This window comes from Chiloscyllium plagiosum, unplaced genomic scaffold, assembly GCF_037043375.1.
Source record: "Chiloscyllium plagiosum isolate Xiang-an unplaced genomic scaffold, Cpla_swu_hap1 HiC_scaffold_11, whole genome shotgun sequence".
Taxonomy (NCBI): domain Eukaryota; kingdom Metazoa; phylum Chordata; class Chondrichthyes; order Orectolobiformes; family Hemiscylliidae; genus Chiloscyllium; species Chiloscyllium plagiosum.
The window spans coordinates 38233257-38257099 of NW_028270149.1; the positions used below are offsets into that span (position 1 = coordinate 38233257).

The following is a 23843-nucleotide window of genomic DNA, read 5'->3' on the forward strand; positions in this document are numbered from 1 at the left end:
TCCACAAATGCATATGAAGATATATGTGCATAAAAGGGCAGAATGAGAGAAAATCATAACCATAAACAAAAGGCAGGACTAATTGTGATTATTATCTGCCAACAGTAAACTTGACCTGTGAGAAACAACACAAGACCTACTTACAAAACATGACATTGAAATCATTTCACTCACGGGATTTACTGCTTCTGTTCAAACAAATGTTGTATGTCATATCTTTTTGGTTAAATTGTTTTAAAATCCAAGGTGCTTTGCAGAATCGTAAGAGTAGAACAGTCATTACCAACCTGATTTGAATCATCCACTGATGTTAGGGGTAATATTGCATGATGGCATTGACTTGGAACTTCAGCTCCTTGTACAATTTCACTTATATTATTTGGTTGAATCTCATTTTTTTGACCTCTCGATTCTTCTGGGAACTCAACAATCTTATCAGAATGAGTAGCCACATTCGGAGCCTGAAACTTTGCCACATTGTCAGGGTTCTTCGATCCATCACGAGAGAATGAAGCAGGAGGGAAGAAGTCAGGTAGTTCCGAGTTACATCTCCTTACAGAAATGTCAGCCCTTATTACTTCATGTAATTGTCTGCTTTCTGGTGATCTGGATTGACTGAGTGGGTTACATATTCCATGGTCTGAAGTGAGACAAGACTGTGACAGCAGGACACATTTCCCATCTCCACTCTCCGGAATAATAGGAGCTGTCTGAAGATCATGCTTATGACTGATGGATCTCGCCTCTGGGGCCTCCTCAAACTGTGTGTAGACATCTGAAAAGTTCCTCTGTTTACTTGCTCGGCTGATTAATTTTGCAACCTTGCTGAAATCAATACCTTTTGACATGTTTTTTCTATCTTTTATTCTACTAAATGTGTTTGAATGATTTTGCTCACATTCCTGCTTAATAGTCACACAGTCAACTAATCCGTCTGAATTTTGGCCATTACAGTCTGTTTCCTCACCAGCAGAGCTTCTGTTTGACTTCTTTTTTAGTGACATATTTTTCAAGTAATTTAAAACATTCATTTTGCTACTTTGTTTATATTCTTGGGGGATTTTCACATATTTATTATTTGGATCCTCTGCAAAAGCAGTTATGGAATTGCAACAACTTTTAATACTTGGGTCAAATGTTTTTCTATTTGATCCTTTGAGACACGTTTGTACATTATTCCACCTTTTGTTAACCTCATGGGTTTCTGCATCTTCAATGCTAACTGTCTCCAGAACAGTGCTAATTAGATTTGCATCTCCAGTAGTGTCAAAGTCTTGCAAATCTCCTGCAAACGTATGTCTAAACTTTCTTTTATCTGATGCCTGTTCACACGTCAAAACACCATTAAGCATCTGCCCTTTACGCCGACTCCATATATTAGAGGTTCTGTGTCTCATGTTCCTGGTAAATCGAAGCCTGAAGAATTCTATTGACTTGAGCCTTTTGAGTGATCGGAGTCTGTCCATGAAGGACAATCTGGATTTTTGCTTGGAAGCTTCTCTGAAAACAATCAATGAAGTCGGTCTTTTCCTGAAACTGAAGGCTTTGTGTCTTTTGAAAAGGGAATTGAAAAATGTAGCCATTCTGGGCATCCCATCTGCATCATTACCACCATCACCATCACTGAATTTGGGCTGATGAGAATTGGATTCATAGAACTTCATCTTTCTCCTTAATGTTTTCTTTAATGCCAGAAGTATGAGAATCTGTCCTAACACATCTGTTCACAATACAATCTGGGTTGCTGGAGTTGTTGATTGCATTTTCCACAGAATCACTATTTTTCAGAGCGTTCAGCCTTGATCTTTGTAAAGCCTGGAACCATTTTGACTGGAAATATTCAATACTTGAAAATGTCACAATGCCTGCAGAATGAAAGCAATCAATCAATCAATTTGAAATAGTGCATAGCAAGCATAAAACTAAATTCTTAAAACAAGACAAGTTCTACTTGCGGAAAAAAATAAACTTAACAAAGGCTTCACAGCGTTACTGGTACGCACCAGGTTGAGAATGATCTGATTAATTTTGTTGGTCTAATAATAGGTGATCACAGGCTGATCTAAAGATTCCTTTAAAATTTTGAAGCTATCCAATTTGTCGTCACCAAAGTTTAAACTCATAACCTAGATTGTCATATCAGTGGAGTTGGAAAAAGCAGCATCAGAGGAGAAGGGGAGTTGACGTTTCAGGTCGAAACCTTCCATCAGAACTGGGGGAGGGAAAAGACACTGTGGAGTAAATAGAGAGAGGGTGGTGTGCCTGGGGGAAAAGTGAGTGCGAGGTGATAGGTGGATGCTGCTAGGAGGTGGCTGTGACTTTTCCAGCTCCACTCTTTATCCACTCTGACTCCCCAACTGCAGTTCTCATTATCTCCTGCATTGTTGAATGATCTGTCTATAATATGAGAAATTAATGTTCAATGGAAATTTAAACTGGTTTTGTCTACAGTATGTCCCTACCTCTAAATTCTTACCTCTCGAGCATCTTGATTTTAAGTCTCCTCTGCTAGTGGCTGTACTATCTGTTGCCGAGGTCGTAAAATCTGCAATTCTCTCCTTATGCCTCTCTGTCTCCATACTTCACTTGACTACTATTAAAAAGTCCATAAACCCTACTTCTTCAACTAAGCGTTTAGTCATTCATCCTAATTCTCCCCATATAGGTTTGTTTTATCATGCTTCTGTGAAGCGCCTTGGGAGATTTTATGCCATTGAAAGTGCTATATAAATGTAAGTTGCTTGAGTTGGTGTGTTGCTGCCATCTCAATGCAAGTTTTCCACTCTGGCAATAAATCTAAAATTTACCTCAATGAATGCAAGTACTATTCAAGCCAGTTGATACACTACAGGCATTGAAATACATCCTTTTGCAATCATTTCAAAAATATGTAATGCTGAAGAGAACTCTAAGTAGAAAGAGTTGTCAAAATAATTTGATCATTGATCAGGGCAAATGTATAATGTTCAGCTTGGGCAAAGTGTAATGAGTGCCACAAAGATCAGTGCTGGCGCCTCAACTATTTATGATCGAAATGAATGTCTTAGATGAGAGGGTGGACTGTCTTGTAGTGAAATTTCCTGACTATACAAAGATAGATAAGAAAGCAAAAAGAGGGGGCAGGCAGTAGAGCGCAGATCAGGAGACAATCAGATCAGACCTGATCCTTTGGAATGGTGTAACAAGCTCAGTTGGTCAAATTCCCTACTCCTGCTTGTGATCTTATGATATGTTCACACCACTAAACCAGAGACTGGAAACAAATGCACCCATGTTGTCATTCCTAATTGCCTGTTGCCTCTGAGCCCTACTGCATGGTGTGCCATCATTTGTTTAATGGCTTTCCAACACATATTGTTCAGTTACCTATGAACAACTGCCACACAATCATCAGCCTAAAGAAGGAGAGGAGGTGAAAATTGCAAACATTTCAAAAAAATATATTCATGGTATGATGAACTCAAACCATTATCAAGTTGTCCTGCATTCACGATTATTCACCTGTTTGAGGAAAGAAATCTAGCAGTCTGAAACTCAAATAAATGCTGGCCAGTGATCTGATCAATGGGTTAAGTGCATACGAGTACAAAAGATTAATAAATGGTACTATTATGAGTTACATTGAAAAACAATGAAGATTTTTCTTGATCCATTACTTTAGCCTCTGTTGTTCATCAAATATATTTTCTGGGAAGTGAAAATCCAATTTATAGAAATATTCCAGATGTCTTGTAATTGTTTGTTATGCAAACAATGTGGTTATGGGCATCACTGTATGAAAACATTAGCAACAAATATTGAGGTAAAGTCTGATTTTTAAATTGTCCCCTGTTTATCTACATGGGCACCTATCAGAAGTTAGTAACGAGGAAGTTTGCCCTGCAGCTCTTGAAAGTCATTTCTACTCGAAGCCCACCAGTTACAGAATGTTATTTGAGGTAAAGATTTGGTTAGTATTTATTCCTTTTCTTTTTTTATTATGAAAGAATGGTGGAACTTTACAAAGTAGAAGACCTGTTGGAACAATATACTTGACCTGATTTTCTAAAAAGAGTTAAGCATTCAATCTCGTTCCTTTGTTGTTTCTTTTTATATAAATTCCAGTTGTTCTTATTGTCATTTACCATATATACTCAAGTAAAAGTCAATCTCATGTAAAAGTCAACCCGTTATTTTTGGCGAAAAATCTGGAATTTTCCATATATCTCATGTAAAAGTCAACATTGTTTCTTCACAATTAACAGATAAGATTTGTGAGTCAAGGTATTATCCAATATATAAATGTTACGATGAGGATTTTTTTTTTTCATGCTGTTATATGTTTTGATGTACAATTCATACCAATTTGGCACAAACGTTTAAGATGTGTCAGCCTGGAGTCAGGTCACATCTTAGTACTTTAGCAGAGAGCTAAGATTGTACAAATACAGCTTACTGAATTAGAAGATAAGATATTACAGTTTCACCAGTTCGTAATCAGAAATTGGCAGAAGGAAGGCTACATGTTATCATGAATTTTTGTTTCTGTTGCCTTTATCCGGTAATTACCATAATTCATAACGTTTTTTTCTTTATTTGTTTAGAGATCAGTTGGGCTTCTGCTCATGATTTGGTATTTTAGACCGTAGCATGAATTTTAGCCCCTCTAAAGTAGTATCCGTGTAATAGTTGATCCCACTAAATTTAACCTTAAAAATAGTCTTAAAATACTTGATTTTTACACAAGTATATATGGTAACACAGCAGTCAAAGGTTCTGAAACTACATGGAATATATTGTGAATTTTACTTTAAGATGCTTTCCACTTTTCAAAAAGTTTCAGAAATATAGATCTGTCTGTGGCTGAATCTTGTGTGTTTTTGGCAAAATCTGAGCAGTACTGAGTTTTATAGAGGGCTTGTCACTGTGAGGCCTAATGAGTTCCTTCATTGTAAGTAACCAAACTCACCTCATTAGTTACCTATCAAACCCTTTGGCATCTCTCACATCTGATTTTTATCCCATCTTAACATGCACTTTTCCAGGTCAACTCTCTACTCAGAGGATATCCAGAATCCCCCAGCACGCCCTATGCCAATAAAATCTTTAAAAGGCCATTGTGTACCTTGATAGGCAATCTCAGTCCAGTGCTACCCTGCATGATTGATGATATTTGCCCTAGACATACAGGAAAATCAGCACTCCAATTTGTAGGCAGGATCCTGATGAATCAGATGATACCAAAATGGAAATTACTCTATCCCCAGGCTCGGTAGTGCAGACCATGACATCAGACCATGCAGCCTGATTCAGGATAGCCATCCAGGTCAATGCAGTATTAACCACCTGAATGAATACTCAACAGTCCAACAAGTAGGTCAATGGTCTTCTCCACTCCACCAGGATAATTCCATCATTCTCAATCTGATTCCTCTATCACTCTATCTCTGCCACTGTGCCTATTTCCCATCAAGTTCCATGCTCTACTACTCTCAATATTGCCTGCAACATCTTCCCTCACTCACTGCACCCACCTCTATCCTGGACACTCTGAGCGCTACATGCCCTCATTGCTGCTTACTCACTCTCACTCCGGCACCTCTACACCTGCACCAAAAATAACAGCTGTACCCACCTACTTTCATCTCATGCAATATAGGAGTCTCTTACATTCCAAGATGAAAACAGCCCATAAAAGGACAAAGTGTCAAGATGGCTGGTGTATACCCCAGAGCAGGGTGGCATGGTGGCTCAGTGGTTAGCACTGCTGCCTCACGAGTTTGATTCCAGCCATGGGCCAGCGACCCGAGTTTGATTCCAGCCATGGGCAACTGTCTGTGTGGAGTTTGCATTTCTCCCTGTGTCTGTGTGGGTTTCCTCTGGGTGCTCCGGTTTCCTCCCACAGTCCAAAGATGTGCAGGTTAGGTGAATTGGTCATGCTAAATTGCCCGTGGAGTTAGGTGCATTAATTAGGGGGAATGGGTCGGGGTTGGTTACTCTTCAGAGGGTCGATGTGGACTAGTTGGGCTGAAGGGCCTGTTTCCACACTGGAGGAAATCTATTCTAATCTAATGTCGGTCCTTCCACCTTATGTGGAGACCATCCTGACACTTACCGCCTAAGCAGTTCCTGGATTAGTATCGGAGGCTGCTTTTAACTACAGTGCTGGGAACCCCTGAGTGAAGGCTGCACCCCCTTCACTTGACTGAGGCCTGCTGACAACTATAATAACCTTCCTGGCTTTGTGTCTGTGCCAGACAGCACAGCAAGACTGCAGTGGTATGAGCTCAGTATTATTATGGACCAGACCAAACCCCCTCAAAATATATTAAGATGCTAGTCTAAACCCAAACTTTTTCTTAATTTAAAGGTAAGGTATTGCACTCCAGATGCAATTCAATTGATCAAGCTATTCGACTTTAAGCAAAGCACACTTTATTTTTAAACTGAAGTTAAATTACAGACAAAATAAAAATAAAAGGAAAGAATTGGCTTAACCGTAACTCTACCAAAATGTTTCACAACGTAATATATAAGCTACTTCTAATTAACTGTTACAATATAGTAACATCCCATGAACACACCCTGAGCAAAGGCAAATTCAGTAAATTAGATTTTCTCACATGTAATTCTAGCAGCAGGAAGAGAACCCCAGCTTTTATCTTTAACAGAGAGAGGAATTCAAACTTACACATCCAGCTTCACGAATCCAGAAACTGCTGAAAGCTAAAATTAAAAATCCTGTGGAAGATTGACCCCAGGCTGCTTCTATTGTTCCAACTTCAAAAAAAACCAAAGCCTCACAAGCTGTTCGTTGACTTTGAGAAGATGGTTCAATACCTCTAGCTCAACCTTTCTTCATGAAAAATACAGGACAAAATACAATGCATCAAGTCATAGTATTATCACAGTATCTCTTACTGGAGATGTAAAATAAAAAAAAAGCAAAACACAACAGTGCAATACATAGCTATCCAGGTAGACTTTCAGTGATTGTGAGCTCTGACAGCAGGCAAAGAGCCTGAAGGGCTGAAAATGTGTTGCTGGAAAAGCGCAGCAGGTCAGGCAGCATCCAGGGAACAGGAGAATCGACGTTTCGGGCATAAGCCCTTTTTCAGGAAGGGCTTATGCCCGAAACGTCAATTCTCCTGTTCCCTGGATGCTGCCTGACCTGCTGCGCTTTTCCAGCAACACATTTTCAGCTCTGATCTCCAGCATCTGCAGACATCACTTACTCCTCAAAGAGCCTGAAGGTGCAACCTGTCTAGTCCAAAAGCTGGGTGCATGCCCTTGAGCTCACAATGTCATGCTGCGGCAAGGACAATGATAGTTGTCGGTGCAGCTTAAAATATAGCACTAAAGTAGTGTAAGTAGATTGGAAATGTGCCCTGAGTGGATGTGGAGTGCCTGTGGCCAGTGCCCAGGAGGCATGCCCTGAGATAATGGTGCCTGATTGGCAACATGGAGGTCATTTGGAGCAAACAGCAAGCTGAATCCACTCTCTAGTTCCCTTGTCAAGTTTTCCAGACCTTGAACTTGTTTGACAAGTTTGATTTGTAAAGATGAGAGACTGAATTTTAATGAGGCAAGTTGTGGCATTAACAAGGCATTTAACAAGCAAATTGATCATCCATTATTTGGAGCTGCTGGTGTTGGACTGGGGTGTACAAAGTTAAAAATCACACAACACCAGATTATAGTCCAACAGGTTTAATTGGAAGTATTAGCTTTTGGAGCGCTGCTCCTTCATCAGATGGTTGTGGAGTACACGATTGTAAGACGCAGAATTTATAGCAGAAGTTTACAGTGTGATGTAACTGAAATTATACATTGAAAAATACCTGGATTATTTGTTAAGTCTCTCATCTGTTAGAATGACCATGTTAGTGTCTCTTCTTTCATATATAAATCACAAAACATTTTTTTAAAGTCACGTTCTCAACTGAACTTTAACAATTGCTGTTGACAACACCAATTGTTAAAGTTCACTTGAGAAAGTAACTTATAAAAAAATGTTTTGCGATTTACATATGAAAGCAGAGACACTAACATGGTCATTCTAACAGATGAGAGACTTTAAAAAATACCTTGATTATTTGTTATGTATAATTTCAGTTACACCACACTGTAAACTTCTGCTATAAATTCTGCAGCTTACAGTTGTGTACTCCACAACCACCTGATGAAGGAGCAGTGCTCCGAAAGCTACTGCTTCCAATTAAACCTGTTGGACTATAACCTGGTGTTGTGTGGTTTTTAACTTTGATCATCCATTGGCATCTTGCCACTGCCCAGCAAGAATCTTACCACACTATTTATGAAAAACATTAAGGAAAGAAGCAAGATTATCTCGACATTGTAAGAACTGCTTGAGACTTCTCATCCGATGCTGCCACATGTCCCACCAGAGCCCATGTTGTTCAGATTTAACCTATAGAGTAGACTTGTTTATGATAAATAGCATTAATAATATGTTCATTTCAGATATGAAGCCAAACTGAATCACACAATAGACCAATTCTCTCCTTAGTGTATCATTTGCGGATCCAATATCTAGCTTTCTTTTCCACTTTTCTCACTTTGCTCCACAACTATCTTGAAGACATTGAATTTAATGGGAACATGGTTCCTTGGAGACCCACAAGATCTTCCCAGTGATTATTATTCAAATGAATGCCTAATCAGTAAACATGGACAGATGTTTAAATTTGGTGATGGAAACACAGTTGGGTTAATTCTGTCATTCACTCAATATCCACATAATGCAATCCGAGTGGAAATGTGTAGGTAGCCACTAGAGCAGGGACATTGGCTTAATCTATCCTTTTCTATCACAGGAACCGCAGTGTACTTTTCAGTATTACATTGAAGCTTGTGTCCACAGTTTTCATTTCCAGTGGCTGGTAACTAGACATGGTAAAGTCCATATATCATGGTGTACTTGCTAAAACAACTGGAACTGAAGTATAGGCCCTGTAGCTGACAAGAAACAAGAAGGGGAAGTTCCTTTGACACAGTGTAGAATAGAAACTGCCTTGCTTCATTTTCTATGAGATTCAAAAGCCTGTCATATCTTATTTTGCAAACTTCAATGCTCTTCAAAAAATCACAATACACTGGTGAGCAGCCATGGTGCATTCAGTTCATTCTGGTGTTCAATAGAAATAAGCAATGTCAAATAGGATTATGTCAATTTTTTTGTGATTTTGTGGACTAGGCTAAAGCAAATGTATTCCAACATCTCTGGCTCTAAAATCATATTAAGTTGACAGCTGGATCACATACGATTATTTTCCTTCTATGTTACATCAGAAAATATTATGATTCAAATCCAACAATGCCAATCAATGTGCTGTATGGGCATTGGCAGACTCACTCCAACTTTGTTGAGAACTAGTTTATCTTACACAAATTGGCAGCAGAATATATGATCATTAGCCTTAGCACCCCACCTTTGTGGGCAGAATCTGCAAAATACAGTAGTTCAGAGAGAATTAAAGTGAATATAAAAACTGCAGTTAAGTTGCTCCAGGTCTCCCCATTGAATGACCCGAAGATTGTCTGAGTAGTTAATAATGAGGAGGAAGGTCATAGATTACAGGACAATATAGATAGATTGGTCAGATGGATAGATCAATGACAGATGGAATTTAACCCAGAAAAGTGTGAAGTGATGCACTTTGGAAATAATAACAAGCCAAGGGAGTACTTAATACTCCGGGCATTAGGAAGCTCAGAAACAGAGGGATCGTGGGTGCTTGTCCATGGGTACCTGAATACAGCAGGACAGGTTAATATGGTAGTTAAGAAGGCAAACAAGACATTTGGCTTTATTGACTGTGACAGAGTTTATAATAGCAGGTAGGTTATGTTGGAGCTGTACTTTGGTTCGGCTACAGCTGGAATACTAGGAGAAAATGAGGACTGCAGATGATCTCGAGACTGTGTTGCTGGGAATGTACAGCAGGTCAGGCAACATCTGAGGAGCAGGAGAATCGACGCTTCGGGCATAAGCCCTTCATCCTGATAACTACAGCTGGAGTACTGTGTGCAGTTCTGATCCCCACATTCTAGGAAGGATGCGATTGCATTAGACGTGGTGTAAAGGACAGTCTCCAGGATGTCGTCTGGGATGAAGCATTTTAGCAATGAATAGATATTGGATAGGCTTGGACTGCTGTTATTAGAGCAGAGGAGGCTGATGGAAGAGGGTGGCACGTGACTGAAGTTTATAAGATTATGAAGGGCATGAATAGGGTGACTAGGAAGCAGCAGTTCCCCTTTGTTTGAAGGGTGAATCATAAGGGGCAGTTTGAGGTGAAGGGCAGAAGGTTTACAGAGAATTTGAGGAAAAGTCTTTTTCAACCAGAGAGTGGTGGGGGTCTAGAATGTGCTGCTGGGAGGGTAGCTGAGGTGGGAAAACATTTGAAATGTCATAACATTCAAGGCTATGGACCAAGTGCTGGAAAATGGGATTATTGTAGATAGGTTAGTGCAGACCTCATGGGCTTGAGGGCCTCTTCTGTGGTGTATGACTCAGTGACTCTCTATTCAATTCACAGTCTCAATTGCTGTTATCATTGCCAGACATCTACCCTAGTCCCTTAAAAATAATTGCACAAGTGCCAAACTTGTATGAAACCTAAAATCAAATGGTACTCCATGTCTGTTTGAGCATCATGGAACATCTACTTTCCTGAGGAAAAAGAAACAGCTAGAGTGTGTTTCCAGATCAGTGCCAGACCACCATGTCCATTACTGCTATTAAGACCAGCCCTAGGCAAAGTTCCCTTAATTTGTTACAGTTCGGGATGGAATGCCCCAAATTGTTAAGGTCCCAAGTGAGGAGCAATGAACCATCACCCCTTCTTTATTCACCCAAGCTCTTTGGTTGGTTGCAACAAGGTTAATGTTAAAGAGATCGCTTCCTTCTGGATGTCTTAATTCTTAAGCTATCAAAATGGTGATATATTTTGGCAACAAGTGGAAGCTTTTCATTTTTTTTTGTATTTCTCATTGAAAAATGCACTTGACAATAAAATCATTCTTGCAAACAAAATGAAAGTATGCTTTATAGGGAGCTAATTCAACAAAGCTTTCTTGAATTAACAAAATAGTAAGTTTATGAATTAAATAATAGAAGAATTAGTACATAGATTGGTCGCTGAGTCATTTGCAAAGAATAGCTAGTCCCCCGCACGTTGCAGCCATTACAGTGGATATTACTGATAGCACTGACATGTATAGTTGAACAGTCAAATTTGAGATTCTTTTGTCTATACAGATTGATTGAAATTATTTTGATTAGATTCCCTACAATGTGGAAAGAGGTCCTTCGGCCCAACCAGTCCACACCGCCCCTCCGAAGAGTAACCCACCCAGATCCATTTCCCTCTGACTAATGCACCAAACACTATGGGCAATTCACCTGACCTGCACATCTTTGGACTGTGGGAGGAAACCGGAGCACCCGAAGGAAACCCACGCAGACACGGGGAGAATGTGCAAACTCCAAACAGACAGTCACCCGAAGCTGGAATCAAACCCTGGTCCCTGGCGCTGTGAGGCAGCAATGCTAACTACTGAGCCACCCCAAAATATATATTATTTTCTTAAGTATTTCGATAGAGTAGATTCCCTACAGTATGAAAACAGCCCTTCAGCCCAACAAGTCCGCACCTACCCTCCGAAGAATAACCCCCCAAACTCATTCCCCCAAATGATGCACCTAACACCATGGGCAATTTAGCATGGCCAATTCATCTAACATGCACATCCTTGGATTGTGGGAGGAAACCCATTCAGACATGAGGAGAACGTGCAAACTCCACACAGACAGTTGCCAGAAGTGGGAATCGAACATGGGTCCCTGGTGCTGTGAGGCAGCAACTACTGAGCCACCTTGCAGTCCTGGTTCCTTTTCATAGTGACTGCTAACTTGCTTCATTCTCTATCTGAAATGCAGGAGTGTTTAATGGTTGTTCTCGAAGCTGTGACATTCGCAACACACTAATCCACACATGAGATTATGAGGTCACTAACAAATACAGTCCATGGTTAAAGTTCACTTTTCTATATTCCTGGAAAACCAAATATAAACGTTTCTGCAGGTGTTGGTTTCCTGCTGAGAGGGGGTCAATTAGCCTTCCATTTTGAGATGGCATGGTGGCTCAGTCATTAGCACTGTTGCCTCACAGCATCAGGGCCTTGGGTTTGATTCCTGCCTTAGGTGACTTTCTGTGTGGCATTTACACATTCTCCCTGTGTCTGTTCCAGTTTTCTCTGGGTGCTTTAGTTTCCTTCCACAGCCCAAAGATGTGCAGGTCAGGTGAATCGGCCATGCTAAATTGCTCATAGTATTAGGTGCATTAGTCTGGGTGGGTTACTCTTTGGAGGGTGGGTGTGGACTTGTTGGGCCAAAGGGCCAGTTTTCACACTATAGGGAATCTAATCTAATCTCTTCCTTTTCATTCTTTCCCGGCTCTGTGCAGGTATGGCATTCCATGGGCCCACACAGGATTCTGCCAAAAAAATCTCTGAATTTACTTCAGCAGTCAATTGTAGGCTGTAGCAATCTTCCTTTAAAAAAACGTCAAAATTAAAAATTTTATAAATTCAATCAGGGGATGTGAGCATCACTGGCTGGCCAGCATTTATTGCCCATTTCTAGTTACCCTTAAGAAGATGGCCATGAGCATCCTAGTTGAACTACAAACTATCTGGGGTAGGAAGACCCACAATGTCATTAAGGAGGGAAATCTAGGATTTTTATCCAGTAACACTGAAGGAACTGAGATATATTTCCAAGTCAGAATGGTGAATAGCTTGGAGGAGAACTTGTATGTGTTAGCTGCTGCCCTTGTCCATCTAGGTAACAGTGGTCATGGGTTTGGAAGGTGCTATCTAAAGAGCCTTTTGTGAACTTCTGCAATGCACCTTGCAGATACACACATATTGCTGTGGAGTGTCAATGGTTGAGGGTCTGAATGGTTGTTGATGTGGTGCCAATCAAGAGACTGCGTTGTCCTGGATAGTATCAAGCTTCTTTTCTTAATTTTTATTTATTCACTTGTAGGACATAAGCGTCATTGGTTGAGCCAGCATTTGTTGCCTGTTCCTGATTCTCATTAAGAAGGTGGTGGTGAACTGCCTTCTTAAACCATTGCAGTCCACATGCTGTGGGTTGACCCACAATGCCATTAGGGAGGGAATTCCAGGATTTTGATCCAGTGTCAGTGAAGGAATGCTGATATACTGCCAAGTCAGGATGGTAAGTGGCTTGGAGGGGAACTGCCAGGTGGTGGTGTTCCCATGTATCTGCTGCACCATACTTCTGGATGGAAGTGGTTGTGGGTTTGGAAGGTGCTATCTAAGGATCTTTGGTGAATTTCTGCAGTGCATCTTGTAGATTATATATATTGCTGCTAGTGAGCATCAATTATGGAGGGAATGGATGTTTGTGGATGTGGTGCCAATTAAGTGGGCTGCATTGTCTTGGGTGTTGTCCCGCTTCTTGAGTGTTGTTGAAGCTGCACTCAGGCAAGCAAGTGGGGAATAATCCATCACATTCCTGATGAAGCTCTCTGGCCCAAAACGTCGATTCTTCTGCTCCTCCGATGCTGCCTGACCTGCTGTGCTTTTTTAGCAACACACTCTCGACAATATTCCATCACATTCCTGACTTATGCTTTGTAGGTGGTGGACATGGGGAATTAGAATAAGGAGCAAAGAAATGGCAGAAGAATTCAACACAAAGAATCTCAGAGCTGTGCAGCATTGAAAAGAACCCTTCGGTCCAACTCCTCCTTGCCGATCGAATATCCTAAATCAATCGAGTACCATTTGCCAGCATTTGGCCCATATCCCTCATCAACCCTTCCTCTTCATATACCCATCCAGATGCCTTTAAACACTGTAAATGTACCAGTCTCCACCACTTCCTCTGGCAGCTCATTTCATACACACACCACCTACTGTGTGAAAAAGTTACCACTTAGGTCCATTTTAAATCTTTCCCCTCTCACCTTAAAACCATGCCTTCTAGTTTTGGACTCTCCCAGCCCAGGGAAAAGACCTTGTCTATTCACCCTATCATACTTTGGTACTGTCTTCACAAAAAGAGAGCACAAATAACCTCCCAAACATTTGATAGTGTCAAAGATCTAGTGTGCAGGCAGAATTGAATGGAAGAATTATTAATAAGAAAATAGTGCTTGGGGAATTATTGATTTAAAGGCAAGGGCTGATACACTACATCAAATTATCTAAATTATCTTGCACCCTTTTTGCATCCTCCTCTCAACTCATAATCCTGCCCACATTTGTTTCATCAGCAAACTTGGAAACGTTGCATTTGCTTACCTCATCTAGGTCATCAATATATATCATGAATAGTTGGAGCCCAAGCACTAAAGGAAGTGGCCCTGGGAATATTGGAAGCATTGGTGGTCATCCTCCAAAATTTTATCAATTTTGGAGCAGTTCCTACAATTTGGAGGTTTTGCAAATGTAACCCATGAATTTGAAAAGAGAGGGATAAAAAAAAGAATTACAGACCAGTTAGTCTAACGTCAGTAATGGGGATAATGCTCAAGTCTATTGCAAGAGAAGAGATAACTGAACATTTGGAAATAATTTACAAGATTGGACAAGCCAATATGAGTTTAGGAAAGGAAAATCATGCTCAACAAATCTACGGCAATTTCTTTGTGCATGTAACAAGTGGAATAGATAAGGAAGATGTGGTATAGTTGGATTTTTAGAAGGCTTTTGATCAGATTCCTCATAAGAGGTTTGTGGGCAAAGGTAAGTACGCAGAATAGCGAATGATATATTGGCATGGACTGAAAGTTAAATGACAAACAGAAACCAGAGAGTGGGAACAAACAAGCTTTTTTCTGAGTGGCAGTCAGTGACTAGTGGGCTACCACAAGGATCAGTGCTTGGGCTCCAACTATTCACAATATATATTGATGACCTAGATGAGGTAAGCAAATGCAATGTTTCCAAGTTTGCTGATGAAACAAATATGGGCAGGATTATGAGTTGAGAGGAGGATGCAAAAAGGGTGCAAGATAATTTAGACAAGTTGAATGAGTGGGCAAACACCTGGTAGAACCTGTATAATGAGGCTAAACATGAAGTTATACACTTTGGCATGAAAACAGAAAGGAAGAGTATTATTTACATGGTGATAGATTGGAAAGGGTAGATGTACAATGGAATCTGGGTGTCCTTGTACACCTGTCAATGAACATAAACAGACAGTAGAACAAGCATTCATTCTCAAGGGGATTTGAGGTCAGAAGTGGGAATATCTTACAACTTATGGAGTATTGTAAGCAGTTTTAGTCTCTATACCTAAGAGAGAAAAGTATATAATTGCCACAGGGGAAGTGCAGGAAAGGTTTCCTGTTTGTCGTTTAATTTTTAGTGCATGACAATATATTATTCTCTATCCCATGTACTTTAACTTTGCTCATAAACCTCTTTTGAAGAATCTGATCAAAGGCCTTCTAAAATCCAAATATACCACATCCACTGATTCACCCTTATCTATTCTACTTGCTATATGCACAAACAAAACACCATAGATTTGTTAAGTTAAGGTTTGTTTTGTGAGGAGAGTTGGTACCTGTATTCTCTATAATTTAGAAGAATGAGAGGTGGTCTGGTATACACATGTGAAATTCCAACAGGACTGGATAGTAGCTGCAGGGAGGATGTTTACCCTGGTTAGAGAGTCTAGAATCAGGAGATGCAGCCTCAGGATAAGGGGTAGACCATTTAGGAATGAGATGAGGAAATGTCTCTTCTCTAAAAGGATAGTGAACCTGATGGAATTCTCTCCAATGAAGTCATTGAACATATTCAATAAAGATTTTTAATATTTTAAAGGCAACAAGGGATATGGAGAGAAAGCAAGAATATGGCATTGAGATAGAAGATCAACTATGATAATATTAAATGGTGGAGCAGGTTTGAAGCACTGAATGGCACTCTCCTGCTCCTATTTTCAGTGCAGGCTTTAGACAGTCAGGAGGTGAGTTACTTGTTGTAAGATTCCTAGTCTCTGACCTCCTCTGATAGTCACAGTATTTATATGACTAGTTGAGTTCATTTTCTGGTTAATGGTAACCCATAGGATGTTGATGATGGAGGATTTAGTATTGGTGATGTCATTGAATGTCGTGAGGAAATGGTTAGATTCTCGGCTTGTCGAAGATGGTCATTGCCTTATACATGTGTGACCCAAATGTCACTTGCTACTTGACAGGCAAGGCTGGGATATTGTCCAGGTCTTACTGCATTTAGGCATGGAGTGTCTTAGTATCTGAGGAGTTGAAAATGGTGCTGAACATTGTGCAATCATCAGTGAACATTCTCACTTCTGACGTCATAATGGAGGGAAGGTCATTGATGAAGCAGTTGAAGATAGTTGAGCCGAGAATATTATCCTGAGGAACTCTTGCAGGGTTGCTCTGGAGTAAAGATGACTGACCTCCAACAACAACCATCTTCTTATGTGTCAAGTATGACTCCAAGTAATGGAGACCTTTCCCTCTGAATCGCATTAACTTGGTTTTACGAGGGTCTCTTGATGCAATGTTCAGTCAAATGTGGCCTTGATGTCAAGGGCTCTCACTCTCCCCTCACCTCTGAAACTCAGCTCTTTTGTCTGTATTTGAACCAAGACAGTAATGATGTCTGGAGCTGAGTGGCCCTGGCAGAACCCAAATTGGACATCACTGATCAGTTTATTGCTGAGCAGGTATTGCTTGGCAACTCTATTGATGACATCTTCCATCACTTAACTGATGTTCAAGTACCGACTGAACAGGAGACTTGAAAAACCACTTAGTGGCTTTCGGTCTGTTGTGTGAAAATGAGTACAGCTCAGGAAAATATGAGCAAACTGTCTTATCCCAACTTTTCTGGGGAAGTGATAATTTAATAGTAATGGTAGTGAACTACTAATCCAGAGCCCAGGTTAATGTTTGGGAGCATGGGTTTGATCCCCTATGGTAGACTGAGAAATTTGAGTTTAATAAAATCCAGAATTATAACATGGTCAATGGTGATCATGTAATGATTGTTATTAAAAGTTCTCATCTTCCGTTAGGGAAGAAAATTTACTATCCTTACCTTGTTTTTCTGACATGTGATTCTTGGCATCAAGAATATACTTGAACCTTGAATCCCTTTGACATGGCCTAGAGAACTAATCAATGCAAGGACAACTACAGATGGGCAACAAATGCAGGACCTGCTGGTGATGCCCATACAGGAACAAAGAAAAATAAAGTCTTACTAATTCTCTAATTGTTTTTGGACCATTATTCTCTTAAATAGATGGACATTCCCTTTATTGCTGTGTCTAAGTTTCCACTCGTATCCTCAATTGTAACAAAAGTGGGATAGCTGCAGCTTCCACTGGTGTTCTGCAGTATATGACTGGTAGAATTTATGGAGAAACAACTTAAATATCTAAATGTTGTTGTGAAGAAGCATCATTTGACATGAAAAGTTAACTTTGATTTCTCTCCTGAGATATTCCAGCAATTTCTGTTTTTGTTTGTGATAAACATCAAAACATTGTCAACTGCATTGCTTCTGTGGGGATTTTATTGATTTCCTGCTGCTAATACTGCAGAAAATGCCCTGAAAATTAGTTGCCAGGGTTAATTAATTGATTTCATTCATCATCAATCAACCTCCTTCATAAATGTTGCCAGGTATTGGAAGGTTTGAGCTAAAGGGAGAGGCTGAATAAGCTGGGGCTATCTTCCCTGGAGCGTCAAAGGCTGAGGGGTGATCTTATAGAAGTTTACGAAATCATGTGGGACATGGATAGGCTGGATAGTTAAAGTCTTTTCCCATGGGTGGGGGAGTCCAAAACTAGAGGGTTTTGGTTAAGTGAGAGGGGAAAGATTTAAAAAGGACCTATGGGCAATGGTTTCACGCAGAGGATGGTGCGTGTATGGAATGAACTGCCAGTGGAAGTGGTGGAGGCTGGTACAATTACAGCATTTAAAGGGCATCTGTATGGATTCATGAATAGGAAGAGTTTAGAGATGGAAGAGTCAAATGCTGACAAATGGGAGTAGATTAATTTCGGATATCTGGTCAGCGTGGACAAGTTGAACTGAAAGGTCTGTTTCTATGCTATACATCTCTATGACTCCATGACTCTACATCATTCCAAGTCCTTCTCTCCATAAACTCATCCATATGTTTATTTGGACTTTCTGATGGAAGGCATTGATCTGAAACATTAACTCTACTTCTCTCTCCATAGATGATCAAAGACCTCCTGAATATTTCCAGCATTTTCTGTCTTTCCAACTTTAATTACTACTTGGGGGTTAGTTTCAAAATCTGGGCTCATAATGGTATGCGTTCAGTGCACCTAACTCCAAGGGCTAAAGTTCACAATAAATTGATTCTCAATTCAAAACTTAGGAGAAATCTTTGGTAAGAAGTGTAATGCCTGTTCAGATACTTGAAGAGGCCTCCTGAAAAATTAACAACTAATAAGGGGTCGCATTTCTTTAAGGTATCTGGAGGCACAGAGTATTTTCCCCAGCAACACTACCTTTATGCCTGGAAAACTGGCTTAACAAGCATCAATTTCACTTCCATATTGTGGCCCAGAACAGAAGGTTATGGAATATCATTACCTGTTTCCTGAAAAAGTAGTACCTAGCTCAACTCTTTTCGGGAACCAACCCTGGGTCATTCCCTCAGTCACCAACATCAGATCGACCTTTTTGAGAGTGAACCCACGGAAATTGACTAGCCTAGTTGGAGTCCCTGGTCATACACTCAGATCCTGCGGGTACCAGTTGGTGAGAGCATTTGCTGACATTTTTAACCTCTCCTTCCTGTGATTTGAAGTCGCCACCTGTTTCAAGAAGTGCACCATCATCACAAAAGAATTTCATGCAGCGTGCCTCGATGACTACCTCTATAATTATGAAGTGCTTCATGAGGCTAGTCATGACTCATATCAACTGTAGACTCAGAGCCTGCCTTGATTCTTTGACATTCACCTACCATCACAACAGGTCCACGGCAGATACCATCTTGTTGGCCCTACACCCATCCCTATAACATTTGGATAACAAGAATATCTACATCAGACTCCTACTTATTGACTAAAGCTCTGCCTTCAATACTGTAATTCCAAACAAAATCCTCTCCAAACTCCAAGACCTAGGTCTCTGCTCTACCCTCTGCAACTGGATCCTCAACCACCTGACCCACAGACAGCAATCATTGAGAATAGGCACCTCCTCCGTGATAACCCTCAACACCAATGTTCCACAAGTCTGCATATTCAGTCCCTTACTATACTCCCTGTACACTCATGACTGTGTGGCCAAATTTCAATCTAACGTCATCTACAAGTTTGCTCACAGCACCACCGTTGTAGGTCTGATCTCAAACAATGACAAGACAGAATACAGGAAGGAGGTAGAGTGCTTGGTGGTATGGTGTATAGATAACAATCTCTTCCTCAATATCAGCAAAATAAAAAAGCTGGTCATTGACTTCAGGAAGCAAGGTAGAGGACATGCCCCTGTCGACTTCAATGGTGCTGAGGTGGAGATGGTCAAGAGCATCAAGCTCCTAGGAGTGATGTTCACCAACAATCTGTCCCGGTTCACTCATGTTGATGCAACAGTCTAGAAAGCACTGTAACACATCTACTTCATCAGGAGGACAAGGAAATTTGGCATGTCTGGAAAGACTCTTACCAATTGTTTTATGAATGCTCCATAGAAAGCATTTTATCCAGATGCAACATGGCTTGGTATGGCAACTGCTCTGCCTATGACCATAAGAAACTACAGTGTGTTATGAACACAAGCCAGTCCATTACACAAGCCAACCTTCCATTCATTGACGTCACCAACACTTCTCGCTGCCTCAGGAAGGCAGCCAATGTCCTGAAAGACTCCTCCCACCCTGGGTATAATTTCTTCCAACCTCTTTCAGAAGATACAAAAGCTTAAACACATGTACCAATAGATTTAAGAAAAGCTTCTTTCCTGCTGTTATTAGACTTTGAACAGACCACTTAAATTTTAAATTTAATATTAATCTCACTCTTTGTGCACCTTCTCTGCAGCCATAATATTGTATTCCTCACTCTGTTCCATCACCCTTTGTATGGTATGATCTGCCTGTACTACACACAAACCAAAATGTTTCACTGTACCTAGGTATATGTAACAATAACAAATCATATCAAATTCATGCACTGTAAAGTTTAGATACTGAATTGATAATTTTGTTGAGTTCTTCATAATTTTATTCATTGTCCTAATATAGGAAACCTTTGCAAATAATACACATCATAATAGCTTGCACACAGAAATCATATTCTCAACTGAATTCACTGTTGCAGAATGTTGTACAGCAAAAATTAGGTTTAAAAATTGTTTAGGTAATCTATTGAATATTTTGCACACTTTATAAACTGTTCTCAGAATCCTTTTAAGCTGATAAGAAAGTAAACATGCTGTTTACACTCTTAATGTGAACAGAAAATATTAGTTGGGATACCCATTTGCACATCCATTTGTACGACGGTGTGAAGTCAGTTATATTTAGAATTATTGACCTGGTCAGAGACTGATCAGGTGTAATTCTTCAGAGTTACTGAGATGAGGGATTAATGATTTTATATTTTCAAACATAACCGACTGCAGCAAACCTAAAATTGCAATTACATAGGTTGGATGAAAGATTTGTTGTAACAATAACTTCCTTTCCTCGTTTAGTTCTGAAGTGTTCACCAACAGTGAACACTGCGAGTTTATTTTTTTTAAGTTTCACAGATTGGCGCTTGTATTTTCAATCACTGGAATACAGATTGGCGCTTGTATTTTCAAAAACTCATCAAGTGCAAATTGCTGTTCCTGGATGTTGGGAACACTTGAAATGCCTCGCTCTCCTTTAAATTGATCGTAAGGGAGGTCTACTTTGAAAGGAAAGTACTGTTAAGATCTGTGCAATTGCCGAGCCAATCTTCATCCCCTTTTTCACATAACAGAGTTCAATTGAAAGCAAAAGGACTTACCTAAATAAGTCTGAGATCTGAAGTTGTGCTGTTAAAGCATTTTTCCAGAGGCTTTGGAGCCAACGAAATCTTTGTCATTCCATTAAAGATCACTTCTTGTCCTATCGTATACACTGCTCTTGAGCTTTGCGTGAACTTTTAATCTCTGCAACTTGTTTCCACCCCTCTTCCAGAGCTGTTTTCTGCTTTTAATGGACTGAATGTAAGAACGTTGCTTTGATAATAAACCACAATACGATTAAGCCTCCAAACAGTATATGTCTAATTCAGTTTCCACCTCGTTTCATATAGTGTGGATCCTTGGCTTAGGCTGTTCACATAGGCTTCCAGCCAGGCTTTTGCAGGCAACGGAAAGTAATGATCAGCCTAATTACTGTTTCCCCCAGAGGCAAGACAATTAATGTCAAAACAGATCTTCCTCTAATTACTGGATAGTCATGGCTTCAACCAAAAGAAGTTAATCTCCATGAACATAAAACTAAAAGTATGATGTTTAATGAAGATTACAAAAGTTGTTTGTAAATGGCTTTCTATTTCCAATTTTTAAGAAGTGTCGTTCAACTCTTACTTTTCCCACATTAAAATGTTGGTTCTGGCCTGTACATTTAATGACCTTTTAAGTTATCTAAACATCATTTTAAAGTGTTGTTCATACATAGAAACGTCAGACAATTTCAGGAATTTCTTAAAATAAACAACATTTTGGTGTGGTCTCCCCTGAAGTTAAGACAATTGGCAAATAAAGATCTGGTTTAAATTTAAACTTTATTTTTTAGTTGGTGTTTTAACACTGCATTTTGGCTGAATTATCAGCTTGGAGGTGTTTTTATAAATGTGTAGCTTTAGGTTTGCTGCAGTGAATTGTGTTTGGGGATTCAGAAACATCAACTCCCTTATCCTTCATTTGAGTAAACACTTCTGGTCAGCCCCTGAGTGAGAGTGGGCAACAGTTCGAAACATAACTGACTGCACTCAAGTTATGTTGCTAGCTGCAAATTGCATTCCATTTGCAAAAAACAACTTGCACATACATGAGCAAAGATTCCAGTTCTCCACCAGTAATGCTTTCATGTTAAGAGTTTAAGAGATTGTGTTTATTTTCTTACCGGACTAAACGAATCTGAAATAAGTTTAGAAAGTATGCAAAGTATCCAACAGCTTATCTAAACACTTTACAAAGCCAATTTCAGCTGCATTTCAACTGCCCAACATCCTGTAACTCTAAATCACGTAGCTTCCTCTTGCTTGCTAAAATATAACATGCATTCAATGGAAGGGTGGCATTCCCAGCATTATTTTCAATCAATGAGACATGAAAATCGGGTTGCATCAATATAATAACTAAATATATTTGAATCAGAACAAGTATAAACTGGGAGCCTTCCAACTTGGATTGCATTATCATTTAATCTTTTGAATAAACCTGTTCCAAGTATTTTTGTCTGTGTCAGTAACAGTAACGTCATACAACTCAGGTAAAGGCAAACACTTGGGCTCATGCCAAGGATATGCCCATGCAGCAGTGAGACTTTGTATTCAAGGGATAGATTCAGGACATCTAGCAGCTCAAAACTATCCATTCATGAGGGGTTGAGGGCCATCAGCAACAACAGAATTGTATTTAACCACAAACCATAACAGAGAGAAAGTGAGGGCTGCAGATGCTGGAGATCAGAGCAATGTGTTGCTGGAAAAGCGCAGCAGGTCAGGCAGCATCCAAGGAACAGGAGAAATGACGTTTCGGGCATAAGCCCTTCTTCAGGAATGAGGAATTCCTGAAGAAGGGCTTATGCCCGAAACGTCGATTCTCCTGTTCCTTGGATGCTGCCTGACCTGCTGCGCTTTTCCAGCAACACATTTTCAGCACAAACCATAACACCAAGGCATGGCACATCCCTCAATCTACCATTTTTATAAAGCTAGGGATCGATGCTAGTTCAATGATGATGGTAGGGAGCACACCAGCAGCACCGTGCCAAACACAAAAGTGAGAATACAGGAAAAACAGTATGCAATGAATAGAGCTAAGCAACCTCACAATGAACAGGTATGGTCAGAACTCGGCAGTTCACTCACATTCAGTTTAAAATGATAGTGGACAATTAAACTAATAACCAAACGTGAATATGGGGCAGGAGCAGACCTTTCAGATCCTTGAGCCTATTCCACCATTTAGTAGATTATGGCAGATCTGACTGTGACCACAAATCTGTTGTCCTGCCCACTACGAATAAACTTTCAACCCCCTGCTTAACAAAGATCTAACTACTTCTGCCTAAAAATATTAAAATGCTCTGCTCCCACTATCTTTTCAGAAAGAAAATTCCAAAGACTCACATTCCTATGAGGGAAAAAAATTCACCTCTGTTTTAAATGAGTGATACCTGATTATTTTAAACAATAACTCCCAGTCCAAGATTGTCTCACAAGAGGAAACATCCTATTCTCAATAATGAAGAAGCCTAGCAAATCAGTACCAAAGGCAAGTCTAAACTATATCAAACACCTTCATCCAGATGTGCCAAATGATGATCCATCTCAGCCTTTGATATTTTGATATACTTTTTTATATATATATATATATCAAACCATACTTTGATACTGAGGTTCCTCAGTATCACAGACACCAGTCTTCAGTGAATTTGATTTACTGTGTGATGTCAAGAAATGGGGTGAGGAGCCAAATTTTGAGCCCCCCCCCCCCACCAATCCCCAATCATCTTTAGTGTTTCTTCCCTATTCTCGGTGCTTTTTTCTTCTGGAATGTGATAGAGGC

At 40.0% G+C, this 23843-nt stretch overlaps 1 protein-coding gene across 1 annotated transcript in view; it reads right to left on the minus strand.

Annotated features, from left to right (window-relative positions):
- arhgef9a (Cdc42 guanine nucleotide exchange factor 9a) overlaps nucleotides 1-21191 on the minus strand; it is a 328420-nt gene extending 307229 nt beyond the window's left edge. The window contains exons 1-2 of the mRNA XM_043704850.2: nucleotides 21068-21191; nucleotides 288-1865 (exon numbers count right to left, since the gene is read on the minus strand). Coding sequence (XP_043560785.2) covers nucleotides 288-1664 — 1377 coding nt within the window. The 5' untranslated portion in view covers nucleotides 1665-1865; nucleotides 21068-21191. The remainder of the gene's footprint in view (nucleotides 1-287; nucleotides 1866-21067) is intronic.
- Nucleotides 21192-23843: the final 2652 nt, after the last annotated feature.